This window comes from Suncus etruscus, chromosome 3 (genome assembly GCF_024139225.1).
Source record: "Suncus etruscus isolate mSunEtr1 chromosome 3, mSunEtr1.pri.cur, whole genome shotgun sequence".
Taxonomy (NCBI): Eukaryota; Metazoa; Chordata; class Mammalia; order Eulipotyphla; family Soricidae; genus Suncus; species Suncus etruscus.
Window position 1 is genome coordinate 67,458,884 of NC_064850.1, and position 13,470 is coordinate 67,472,353.

A 13,470-nucleotide genomic window follows, 5' to 3' on the forward strand; every position below is an offset into this window, starting at 1 on the left:
GAGAAATCGGTGAAGGAAGACACCAAGAGACAGGAAGAGATGGGAAAGACCTATCCATACTCAAACATATCACACTTATTCATACTTTGACTCATACTCACATGCAGATTGACACACTGGCACACTAACATTCATTCATACACATTTATATATTCACATTCATTCACGCTTGCATACTCCGATACCCATTCTCTCACACATCCACACTCACATTTTCATACATATACACATCTACACACATTTACTCACACACTGACTCACACCGACTTATACGTCACACACACCCTGACACATGAATACTTATGCTCATTCATTCACACATCCATGTAACTATTCACACACCCATTCACTCAATCACATACTAACTTCACATTCATATTCATACATACTCATGTTCTCATTCATGCATTTACACACTCAAACACACTCACTCCCACACACACAGGATCACACACCAGCCCTTTGCCCCAGCTCTGTGTGAGGCAGGCAGAGACTCCCCACCTCTCCCAGGCTGGTTCCACACCCTCAAGTGTGGTCAGGCTATGAGAACACTGTCCTCTACCTGAATGGGTACCTCCACAGGCACCTGCAGAGGCCAGGGCACTCCCACATGCTGAGGGCAGCAGTGGCCATACTTTCTACTAGGACATCGCCTAGCAATAGCGAGTTTGAGTGTTCACTGAACTGCGCAGACACAGATGATACTGTGATCCACTCAGCACGAGGGAGGTGTGGGGTGCCTCCTGGATTGGCTGCTTGGCTGCCTGGATGGGGGCTTTCCCACAGGAGAGAGGGCCCCAAGAGTCAAACCCCAGGTGTTGGAGTAAGGACATAGGAGGCACAGGGGAAGAACATGAAGGGTTCTGCCAGGTCACTGAGGAAGAGATGGGGAGGCCTATTTTTTGCCTTTCTTCAGGGACCTCAAAGTAGAAGAGGCAGCTCAGTCAGAGCCTCAGTTTGGAATTCTGTGTGGCCCTGCTACCCCATTTCTAGCAGATTCTGACAACACACAAGGGAAGGGTAATGACACCACAGAAACAACCATGGGAGCTGGGGAGCACATCTCAGGGGAGGGGTATCCTCCTCTGACAGGCCCATTCAAATCCTCCCTGAAGAGAATCCAAAAACAAAAACAAAAACAAAGCATGTGAAGGCTACTGTGAAGGCTCTGAGGGCCTGTGAATCAGAGCCGCTGAGGTCCATGTCAGAGCAGGGACTGGATGTGTGATGGTCCTGGCTCCCCCTTATCCTCTCCTGCTGTCTTCCTGAGCCAAGGGCTGAGCCCAGAGTGTCTGTGGGGAATGGGGGGTGGGGGGGCTGCAGTTTACCAGGGCTTTGATTCATTGCCTAATGCAGGCAAAGAAGAAAGAGGGGCTCATCTGTAAGCCTAAGTCTCAGGCATGGCCGTGAGATTCACATCTTCTGAAGGCCCAGCAAACAGAGCCGCTCTCTAATCCTGTGGCAGGTCTGAGCCTGCCAGCCACCAGGCACAGACATGCCATCACCTAGCAGGACGCCTGTGCTGCTGTGTCTGGTCTGGCCTGGGCGGGCGCACCCTCCTCCCAGCCCTGGGCAGAGGGTTTGTGAGGAACCCAAGACAGTGAGAAGTGGCAGGGAGGAGGAGGACTAAGGTGGGCACAAAGTGGCAAAGAGAGGTGAGAGACAGAGAAAAGGAAGAAGCTAAAGACAAGACCCATAGCAGAAGGTCTGGCATGGACAGAGATGGGACATTTGGGTTCGTAGGTGGGGAGACAGTACTTAAACATGGACAGAGGACCATCAGGTGATCAGTAAGGTGGAAAACTCTACAGCAGGCTTTGGCCTCACGTTGGTTACACAGGCAAATGTAGCCCCAGGTTAAAACCCAGCTCCTTCTCAGCCAGATGTTCTTGTGCAGTGAACAACTTGCTCAAATGTATGAAAGACCTGTAAGTTAAATCAGGGCTCCCCAGTACTCACTGGAGGGCCAACTCCCAAGAGCCCCATTTTCTCCCCAAATACATTTATTCCTCTGGTGACACGGCCACCCTAGGAATCTCTCCTCTCCCACTTCAGATCCCAGTAGCCTCTCCCCACAGCCATCACACTTGCTCATCATAGGATCATGGGTGGAGGCTGCAGGAAGGACAAGAGGAACAGGGATGGGGCAGAAGGAGATGGTGCCTCTGCCTTGCCATCTCAGAAATGCACCATCGGTCCTAGGGCAGTAGAGAGGTGGCAAGATTTCAAGGTCCTCTCTGAGTTTCCATTTCCTCTGGCTCCAAAGCTTTTGCAGAGCCAGAAGCTGAAGGTGGGGGTTATGTGGACAGCGAAAAGGGGTCATTGTTGTTGCCACTGCAGCCAAAGTTGGGTCCCAAGAGGAAGAGATGAATGAAAAGCCCCCAGATTCCTCCTCATGAAACTCTGGTCTTAGGGAGAGCCCAGGATGAGAAGGAAACCAGTCCCAATCCACAAAGCCTGCATGAAGGTCCACATTCTTCTCACAGACACCTGCAGGGGCCATGTGTCTCAGAAACAATGAATTTGGGTTTGTAGATCATAAGGTTTGTTCTGGAAAGGTGAAGGACAAGACAGGAAGAAGTACTTACAAAGGGAAGGGAAGGAGGAGGAAATGACAGGAAGGGGGGGTATAATGGAAAAGGGGAGAAAATGACTGAAAAGGGGAGGAAATGACTGAGTTACAGAGAGAGCAGGAGGTCTGAATTGATCCTGGCACCACAAGGTCCCCTGAGCACTGAGCAGAGGATAGCCTTGGAGCATACCCAGGTGTGACCCCCAAATACACACAGCCAGAAAGATGAAGAAAGGATTAGCCAGGCCCCAACAGAGCAAGATCAGGAGGCCTCACTCTACCCACCGTTCTTAAGGCAGGACCCCAAATCAAACAGGGGGACAATTGTACTCACAAGATTTTCAGGCTGTAGAGTCCGGAGAAGGCTTGGCCGGGGATGTGGGAGAGGTGGTTTCCAGAGAGCCGCCTGCAAGGCAGAGCAATGGAGCCCTGAGGTTGGCAGCCCCCCAGCAGAGGGTAGGAGAGTAACTTCTATTTACAGGACCCAACGTGTGTTCAGGACCACATACTTTGTCTCATGTAATTCTCACTACCACTCTGTCAGGCACCTGTTTTTACCCTCAAATTTCTAAAGGGGAAACGAAGTCTGAACAGGGGGTCAGAGTTCACACCCAGGTGGGATTCACTTCTGCACCCCTCTCCAACACTCCTGGGTGACCTACAGTCAGCTCCACAGCTAATGTTGAGTTTGCTGCTACCCCCACCCCTGTACCCCAGACTATTCTAGTGAATCCCACTAATCTAGAAGGGCTGGAACCTGGGAGAAAGGGGTGCTGAATGAAGGGAGCCAAACTTCATGAAGTATCATGAGGTGCTCACAGGTCTAAAAGGAGCTCCTGGACAAAAATGTACCAAGTGATAGAAGCTGAGGATGGAGCTTTGCTGGGTCCTGTCCCAACTGCCTTCTGTCCAGCATGTCTCACGTGCAAATACTGTATCCCACATACTGTCTTCAGACACCATAGATGGTGCTGAGCACCCCTCTCCCTCTCTACCTACTCTCTTATCCCTCCTCACCCTCCCTCCCTGACACCCTCCTTTTCCTCCTGCACTTTTTCTTTGGGGGGGGGGTCACACCCAGCAGCGCTAGGGGTTGCTCCTGGCTCTAGACTCAGAAATCACTCCTGGCAGGCTCGGGGGACCATATGAGATGCAGGATTTGAACCATTGTCCTTCTGCATGCAAGGCAAATGCCTTACCTCCATGTTATCTCTCTGGCCCCTCCTCCTGCACTCTTTTCCTTTCCCTCTCTTCCTGCCCCATCTCCTCTCCCTCATCTTCCCTCTCCTCCTTGCCCCACTTCTTCCCTCCCTCTCCCTCCCCCCCCTTTGTTTTTTGAAGGTGTCAGGGATCAAACCCAGAACCTCCCCTGCAAAACAAATGTTCTGTTTTGCTGAGCCACATGCCTCACCTAATTAGAATCTTAATTTGACATTTGTCGGGTTTTGTTTGTTTGGGGCCACACCCAGCGATGTTCAGAGGCTACTCCTGACTCTGCACTCAGGAATCACTCCTGGCAGGCTCAGGAGACATAAGGGATATTGGGAATTGAAGTAGGTTCAATTGTCTATTGAAAAGCAAATCCCCTCCCTACAGTACTATCTCTCTGGCCCATTGGTTTTGTGTGTGTGTGTGTGTGTGTGTGTGTGTGTGTGTGTGCGCACACGCGCGCGTGTGTTTTAATAAAAATCATGTGAGGGGAAGGGCCAAAGCGATAGCACAGCGGTAGGGTGTTTTCCTTGCCTACAGCTGATCCAGGATGGACCTCGGTTTCAATTCCCGATGTCCCATATGCTCCCCAAGCCAGGAGCAATTTCTGAGCACAGAGCCAGGAGTAATCCCAGAGCATCACCAGGTATGGCCCAAAAACAACAACAACAAAAAAGGGTAGGGCTGGAGAGATAGCATGGAGGTAAGGTGTTTGCCTTGCATGCAGAGGGACGGGGTTCAAATCCCAGCATCCCACATGGTCCCATGCCAGGAGCGATTTCTGAGAATAAAGCCAGGAGTAATCCCCTGAACGATGCCGGGTGTGACCCAAAAAACCAAAAACCAAATTAAAAGAAAAAGGTAATGTGGGGGACCAGAGCAATAGGAGATTGAATGAGGCACTGCCTTAGACACAACTAGCATAGGGGCTCCCAAGTACCACCAGGAGTGATTCTGGAACACAGAGCGCAGGATAAGCCCCAAGCAGCACTTGGGAGTGGCCCAGAAACAAACAAGAAGCTCTGTGAAAAGGCATCTCTGAGGCTTCCAAACCAGGGTTCTGGCAGGCAGCGCCCTATGTACAGTCCTGTGGAGGGGGTTCTAAAGGGTTCAGGATAAGCCATCCCTGCAGAAGCTCAGCCCTGGCACCACCCATGTGCTGGGTGCAGTGGCAACTGCCATGGGTGGTCTTGTGCCACAAATGTGTGGTCCCCACCAAAATTACATCTCAGCTCGACCCTTGTCATCACAACAACAACAAAGGGAAGGGAAGAAGAGCTGGGCTGGCCTTTGTAGGAAGGCGGAAGACCAGAGTCCAGACTAAAATGTCTGGGTGTGTCAAGGGAGGTCCCATCGCCTCCCAGGCTCCCTGCTTTGATGGATCTCCTTGGACTGCTGCCTGGCCCTGGCTCCCACAACCCTGTATATGCTCCTTGCTGCTTAGTGCTGTGCCCCTCACCCCAATGCATGTAAATCCCCCAGCTCCGAAGCCCAGAGGGGGCAGCTCACTGCCAGACCCCACCCACAGTCAGCACCCCTGAGCTTGCCCTGGGCTCAGAAGTTCACCAAGTACTTAGCCTGAGAAGCCTAGCAAGGCTGATGGGACAGAATTATCTGGGGTGGGTGACCTGTGCAACTGGGGAGCAGTGTCCAGGGTCAATTGGAGCCAGGATAAAGGGGTGATTGTAAATGACTTTGGGGTATTCAGTTTGAGCAAGTCTTGGGGGAACTTGAGAGCCCAGGATCACCAGACAGGTGGGGGGAGCACAGGTGGGAGGAGGAAGGAATGTGCTCAGAGTAGATTGGTGGGCACCATCCCCAACTCATGGTTTATTCCAAAGCTGCATCAAGGGGACTGGAACAGGGTGGCTGAGAGGAGCCTGAGGGTTTAAGCAAGGAGGACTTTGCAGAGGAAGTGAGCTGCTGCTCAGTCAAGTGATAGGCAGGTGTGTGGCGAGTGTCAGAGAACAGAGCGTGTCCATCAGAGTGTTTCCTGGCTGGGTGAGACCAGGCAGGTACATGTTGATGCACACTTGGTCCTCAGGCCAAGTTCAGAGCAAGTGAGGGAGTTGGCAGCGCTTGGCAGAGTCTTGGCTTCCCATAGCCCACCACAGAAAGTTCTGGAGCCAGAGTCATGAAAAGGCAGTCAGAAAATTCCAGGTGTGAAAGGCCACGGGGAGAGGGGTCAAGGGAAGGGACAGAGGCAGAAGAGAAACTTGCAAATCCTGGCACCGGTAGAGACTGACAAGGACCCAGGGGCCAGGACAGTTAGTGGGACTCGCCCAGAGAGTTTTCCGATGCTCGATGCCCCCAGATGAGTTGGTCAGCAGGTAAGAAAACAAGAAGGCTGAGTGCCCAGAGTGTGGCCCACAGGGCTGGTTTCTGTGGGTTGGACTGCCAACAACAGCAGTCGTGTGTCCCCTAGTCCTTCCTCTGTGTCCCCATTTACCAGGAGACCGCCCGAACCCTGCCCAGACTCACAGCTCCTCCAGGAAGCGCAGGTGCTGGAACAGGCCGGGCCACAGCTCCGTGAGGTTGTTCATGCTCAGGTCTCTGCGGGGACAAAAGGGGAAGGATTGAGTGTCCAGCCTGCACTGTCCCTGCCACCACGGAAAAGGCCCAGAGCATCCGTGAGGCTCATCAATGCCCAAAGCCAGTCTGGGGGATTGACAGAGAGCCTTATGTCCTCCATATCCCAACCATGTACTCCTCTTTTCCCTTTTGTCTCTCTTTCCTCCCATCAGATGCCCTGGAAAGGGCTGTGATCAGGAACTAGAGGAAAATTCCAGAATTTCAAGCTTGGAATTTCAACTGTTGGGGTGCATGCTAAGGTGCGTGCCCTGGAAGGGTGGGATGGGGGCAGGGCAATTCCCAGCACAGCAACCTCGGACTGTGGGGCCCCTAGGACTATCTCTTCTGCCTCCTAAAAAAAGTAGAACATTCTGAGGAGTTCAGAGCAGAGGGAGAAGACTCACTTTTTTCTTTTCTAGATTCAAGTATTTTTTATTTCTGGTAACTTTTCAATAAAATTAACTTAAAAAGTCACTTTTGTTTGCCAGCATTTTTCTTTTTAAGATAGGCAATTACAAATTTGTTGAGTTCCAGCCATACAATGTCCAACACCCATCCCTTCACCAGTACATATTTCCTACCACCAATTTCCCCAGTTGCCCTCCCCACTGCCTGCCTCTATGGCAGACATTTTCCTCTCTCTCTCTCTCTCTCTCTCTCTCTCTCTCTCTCTCTCTCTCTCTCTCTCTCTCTCTCTCTCTCTCTCTCTCTCTCTCTCTCTCTCTCTCTCTCTCTCTCTCTCGGTCTCTCTCTCTTTTCTTTTAGAACTGTGGTTTGGGGGCCGGAAAGATAGCACAGCAGTAGGGCATTTGCCTTGCACGAGGCTGACCTAGGACTGACAGTGGTTTGATTCCCGGCATTCCATATGGTCCCCTGAGCCTGCCAGGAGCTATTTCTGAGTGTAGAGCCAGGAGTAACCCTTGAGCGTTGCCAGGTATGACCCAAAAAACAAAAAACAAAACAAAACAAAAAAAAGAACTGTGGTGTAATATTGCTACTGAAGAGGTACTGTACAAATCACTTTACCTCCTTTCAGCACCCAGTTTTTGTTCAGACTGAGAGTTTCCAACTATCATATTATAGTGGTCTCTTCTCTGCCCTAACCGCACACACCCCTATTTGTGGCAAGATTCCTAGTATCTGATATACTTTTTATACGTGGGGAAACTGAGGCCCAGAGTTCCTAACCAGAATATTCTGCAGAGCAAGCTCACACTACATCACTCCGAGAGGGAGCAGAGACTTCACTTCTGCCTGTCCCAAATTTACCACTGCAAGGTTTGCTGCCCCCTCCCCTGTTGCACTCACCCTCCCTCAGCCTCCTCTTCTCTTGTGGCTCAGCCGTCCTAGGCCCTCCGAGGATCAACACCAACATCTCTCCCCACCTCCCCATCATCGAGATGCCCTGAGGGGTCCCCATAGATAGCCAGGGTCCCACTGAATTCTCACCCCCACCCCAAAGAGGGTCAAGGTCAAAGAAACAAGAGGAAAGAGCTAGTTTTGGGGTCAAAGGCCCAAAGCATTAGGGTTCCCTCACCCTTCACACGGCTCACAGCAGCTGCTCGCCCAGTTAGGCCACTCCTGAGGTACAGAGGTGGGTTCAGTGGAGACCACCCTGGACTACACACCAGCTCCAAGCCTGCCTGCAGCTCCCCCTATCCCTAGAAATGGCCCCCAACCTCAGTGTCTCTAACCCCCAGCTCCCACCCTGGACAAAAGCACTGTGTTGGCTTACTGTGCGCTCAGAGAGGGCGGCTGGCCTGGCAAGGGAGCCCAGTCCTGGTCTATAAAAAGACTGTTTAGTCTCGTGTGCTCGGATCTTTGATAAGGACAGACTTCGGACGCCATGTGCCCTGGAAGGAAGGGGTGCGTGTGCCACAGCCAGGGGCCTTCCAAGCCTCCTTTCACTCTCCCTGCTTCGCCAAGAAACTGAAGGGCCAAGAGTTCTGGCCTCTACTTGGGGCTTTGAAAGGTCCACCACAGGGCAGATTGTCTCCAGGGCAGGAGCCCAGCTAGGGCTCCCTGAGGTGGGGACTTCACCAGCCAGCCGCGTCTGCCTGACTCGTCTTCAGCCAGGAGAAGCGCGTCAGTGCCCCAGAAAACGATTACCTCTAAATATTTACCCTGCGCATTTCTGGACGTGTCTCCACAGGCGCACGGGCTGTGACTCAGGCCTCATCACTCAGTTGTCCCTCGGGGGCCGCAGCTCAGAGGCTCTGATGTGGCTCCATGAGGCCCCCCCCCCCCCCAACCCCCTGCCCTGCCTAGCGGCCTCATTGTTCTCTCCTGGAAAGGAGGGGGCCTGCACCCCTAGCCCGCCCCCACATCCTGCCTGAAGACAACACACAGCCCAGCTGCGGTGCTCCTTGGGGGGGGGGGAGCCCTGCCTGGCCCTCTCACAAAAGGAAAAGGGGTGAGGCTGGTACCAAGGAGAGGGGCAGGAAATGGAATGCAGGCTGGTAGAGGGGGCAGATGGGATTTCACAGTGCAGAGATCCTTCACACTGATGCCACGGGCCCAGAGATGCACTGTGCAGTCAGGGGAGCCCTCACAGGCAGCTCTGCATGGGATCCCTGGAAGGGAGCTGTGTACCTGATGATGCCGCCTTCTTGGCAGGGGGCCATCCTTGTGCTACTAGAGGGCACCACAGTGGTTGAACCAGTTTCACAGGGTCCTTCACCCCCGCTAGAGGGTCCCACTCCTGGCGAGAGAGTTCTACCCCAAGGCTCACAGGGTCCCATCTTAGGGCTCAGAGGGTCCCACCCAAGGACTCAGATAGTTCTGCACCTCTGGTTCTGGGCTGAGACGGCTGTGCTAACCCACACCCTGGTACTCACAGCACAGGTGCATGTGGATATGCTTTTCCACTGGGAGCAAGCACCCAGAAACCCCATAAGCATGTATTCCAGGATCTTAGGTGCTGTCACTGTCCTGGTTTCCTGAAGCACAGAAGAGCAGCGCTGACCGGGCACAGAGGAGTCTAGCTTTGGGTCAGAATCTTTATGGGCTGCTTAGTGCCATTGGCCCCAAAGCCTGGACATCCCCCAGGGTCCGCAGGAGCACACAAAGGCAGTTTGGGGGATCCAACTTGGGCTGAATTGACTTTCTAGAGCCAGAACTCACCCTCTGATTGCTACAAATACCTGAGCAGTCACACGAGACATGCATGCTAGCTCTAGGGGCCTCTGTAGAGACCCCCAGAACAGAAGAGTGGGGCTCCCCTGATCCCACTGCGGGTGCTCCCGGAAAATTCCCAAGCAAGTCCAGGCACTTTCCACTCTGTACACTCTCAAGTGCATCCCCAGGACTGAGAGGATGGTGCCCCCTCTGAGGCTGCCCATCAGAGGCCTCATACAGCGTCAGTGGACAGAGTCCTGCAGCATGGGGACAGGAGGGAGTCGATGCAGTGAGACTGGCAGAAAGGGGGGTGAAGAAAAAAGGGGCAGCCCTAGCATGGGACATGGAAGTTTCTGGCTGCACATTAGGAAAATGTTCTCAGAGCTTCAGTCTGTGGCGCAACCGGACCACCCAAGGAAGTGGGGTGAGGCAGTGTCGCCATGGAGACGGGAACAGGTTGGATGAGAGGGAGGATGCTGGGGAACTGAGGGGCAGAGAGCCCCCAAACCCAAAACTGAAGGGCCATAGGAACCCCTGAAGACAATTTGGCCTGTACCCAAGGGCCCCAGGGGGTCTTTTTTTGGGGGTCTTTTTTCCAAGGGGGAAAGAAACAGGGAAAGTCCAAGCACCAAGTGCTAGGCAGATAAGGAAGCCTGACCCCATCTGCACTGGCCCCAGAATGGCCTGGGAAGCAGGACTCCTCCACATATTCCCACTGAGTTCACAGCTGCTCAGCTTTGCCCCTCTCTATTGCCAGCTAAGGGCATAAGAGTGCCCGTTTGAGCTGTGTGTCCAGCAGACAGCACCCACCGTTCCCTCCACAGCAGCCAGCCTGGGCACATGCCATGCCTGCATGCATTTTTTATTTTTCCCGTGTGGCACTAATTAACCAGGAGCCTGCCTGGCATGGCCGGCCTCCATGTTCCCATCTGTAAATGAGGCATAATAACAGAGTGGCACACAAGGGTTGGGGCGAGAATTATATGAGTTACTAAGTGCCAGACAAACCCGCGCTCAATAAAGACGCCTTCTTACTAATGTTATCTCCTGGAGCTGAATTACAGTGATTAGTGGATAATGATCCACACAAGATGAATGTCTTCACTGACACAGATATTTCAACGCACTTCCCCAACCCAGTTCTTCTGCTTTAAGGGCTCAAGTCTGGCAACACCGGGGTGCTTGCCAGGCAGTGCCGATGTAGGGGAGCTACTGCCACAGTGCTCCACTAGACATACCTGAGAAAAAGTAAAGCCAAGTCCTTCCTCTCCAGAATCCCTCCAGGCCTAGAGTAATAGCCAGGAGCTGAAAGTACCTGCCTTGAAAGCATAGTCATGGTTCAAATCCTCAGTGTGGTGCCCAGGGTAGTCCAGCCAACTCTTCTTTCAGAGCCTGCCAGCTCTGCCATCTGCTATTCCTGGCTACACCATAGCCAGGAATGTGCAAATACCACAAAAGGAGGCAAGACACCCCGCTCCTCAACGGAGCAGAGGAAAGAAAGGCCAGCACTCTTTCAGTCATGGCTGGGAGCATAGCCTCTGAAGACTACTGTGTGAGCTCCACAGGACAGGGAAGAGAAGGTGGAAAGAAGAAACTCCAACAACCAAAACCTCCCTGCAGGATAGGCTAACCAGTCCTTGGGAGGCATGACTGGCCAGTAGTGCAGAAGTCCACCTAGAAAGGGCCAATGGGCAGGCTGGCTGCTGGGACTATCTGTGCTCAGAGAAAACTTGCTGATGAGAGGCGGGTGAGCTGCAAGGAGGCAAAGACTGTAGGTGATGGGGTCCAAGGGCATGAGATCAAGGCCATAATCTCTGTTGCATCCTAGTCCGCTGTGGGCTGAGCACTAGGGGTCTGTCCCTGGAAGATTCAATAAAGTTTCTGGGGAAAGATAGTTGCTCACAAATTAACAACAAAAGGGGCCGGGTAGGTGGCGCTGGAGGTAAGGTGTCTGCCTTGCAAGCGCTAGCCAAGGAAGGACCTCGGTTCGATCCCCCGGCGTCCCATATGGTCCCCCCAAGCCAGGGGCGATTTCTGAGCACATAGCCAGGAGTAACCCCTGAGCATCAAACGGGTGTGGCCCAAAAACCAAAAAAAAAAAAAAAATTAACAACAAAAATGTCACCAATGTTCTCCACATTCTCAGCTCTGCAGTTTGTAGAAAAAAAAAAAAAAAAAAGGTTAGATTGACTCAATCCCAGAGATGTTCTGAACTGCTGCAGAGGAAGTGCCAGGATCTGGAGCAGGGAGCAGGGAAGGTGGGGTGGGTCTTCTGGGGAGATAGCAAGCAGTGGAGAGATCCTATATCCCCAGTACTGCAGATAGAAGAGTTCTTAACTGCCTGAGCAGGAGGGGTCCCAGTACCCCTAAGCCTGTTCGTCAGTGGTGCCCGAAACTCCAATTTGACACCCCATGTTCTCCAAGCACCCCTGAATAGACATGCATCCTCTGCTTACTTCACTCAGACCTTAGGCTACCTAGTAGGCTCGGGACAGAGTGGACACCAGAATTCCAGCTTCAAAACCCAAGGGACTGTGCTGCCCTCTCCATAGCATCTCAGTCCCCTATGCCATCTCCTCTGTCCCCTGATGCCTAGTGGCACCCAGTCTTTGAGCTTTGAATTTCCAAACAAGGCCAAGGGCTCAGAGCAGGATCAGGGGATGGTATCATACTGCAGCACACAGTCCCCATGGCCTTGTGTGGGGGACTGTGAGAGCTATAGTTGCCTCAGTGAAGGGGGACAAAGTCATTCTTGCTTGACATTATCATAAGTGACAAAAGAGGCTCCCAGCTTGCCTGGAGAGGCCAGAGGCCTTTGATGAATAAGGAGGAAGATGAGGGGGTGCGAAGGGAAGACAGAAGGCCTGGCTCCTGAATACTTGGGGAATTGGGGTCCCCTTGTGAGACCCAAGGAAGCCCTGGTTTTGCTAAGCCAGGATTAGGCTGGTGCAAATCAGGCTGGACTGGGGAGAAGGAAGGACAGAGATGACACCCCTAATTCAGGGAGGATCAGGAGAAGATGAGAGAAATGAAGGGTCTGTGGTAACTGGGTCTTATGTTAAGGGCCGTAGAACTGGGATGACCCCCCTGATGGCATATGGGCATGTTCATGCACTTAGCTCTCTCTGGGAGAAAGCAGGCATGATGGGGGGGGGGCAGGAGAGCAGAACTGTGGGACCCAACTTCCAATAGACACTTGCTGATAGGAGAGAGGCAGTGGCAAACACCTGCCCAGAACTTCAGGGACAGAGGATGGCTCTACCTAGGCCTGCCAAGCCCTGGGCTCAGACAGGCTGACAGGACATCTTACGCTACAGCCAAGAGCAAGCTGGGGCTGAGATGGAGTCTGCAGAAGCTCCAATCTCAGTCAAATGTGGAAGAGACACCTGCTTCCACAGTGTTACACTGGCAGACCTGGTGACTGGCAGCCAGGAGCCATGAGTGTAGGCACTCTGCCAGGCCCAGTGCCAGGCAAAGGTTTCCAGAGCGGAGCATGGCACAGGGATTGTGCAATGTGTGGTACTTCTTCCCCAACTCTGCCCTCCTTGCCAAACCATGCCACCCACAGGCAAAGACCTTACAGGGCCCAGTCGGCCCCAGCATGTGGGCAAAGGGCAGCCAAGTGCTGTGAGCCACTCAAGCCTCTTTCCTCCCTCCTGCACTGTTGGGACACCCCTCAGGCTCCCAGAGCCACTGTGGCCAACACGAGGCTGTTTCTGCTCACTTGAATTGAAGCCAGAGCTGAGAAAACAGCAGTGGGCTGAGTCTGCCTCCGTCTGCAGGGCAACCAGGTCTTATCCCTAGTAACACATGGTCTCCCCAATCTCCGAGCACCCTTGGGAGGACCCCCAAGCACAGAGATCAGAGTAATACCTATGCATCATGAGGTATGGTCCCCAGACAAGCAAATAAACATCAACCAAAAATGAAAACTGAGGTTAGAGCTACAGTACAGCAGAGAAGGTGCTGGCCTTGCACCTTGCCTGACATCCCTTGCCTGG

The 13,470-nt window shown here is 53.0% G+C and overlaps 1 protein-coding gene across 1 annotated transcript in view; it reads right to left on the bottom strand.

Annotated features, from left to right (window-relative positions):
* Positions 1-13,470, bottom strand: part of LGR6 (leucine rich repeat containing G protein-coupled receptor 6) — a 121,351-nt gene that overhangs the window by 88,434 nt on the left and 19,447 nt on the right. The window contains exons 2-3 of the mRNA XM_049770626.1: positions 6,263-6,334; positions 2,907-2,978 (exon numbers count right to left, since the gene is read on the bottom strand). Of these exons, the coding sequence (XP_049626583.1) occupies positions 2,907-2,978; positions 6,263-6,334 (144 nt within the window). The remainder of the gene's footprint in view (positions 1-2,906; positions 2,979-6,262; positions 6,335-13,470) is intronic.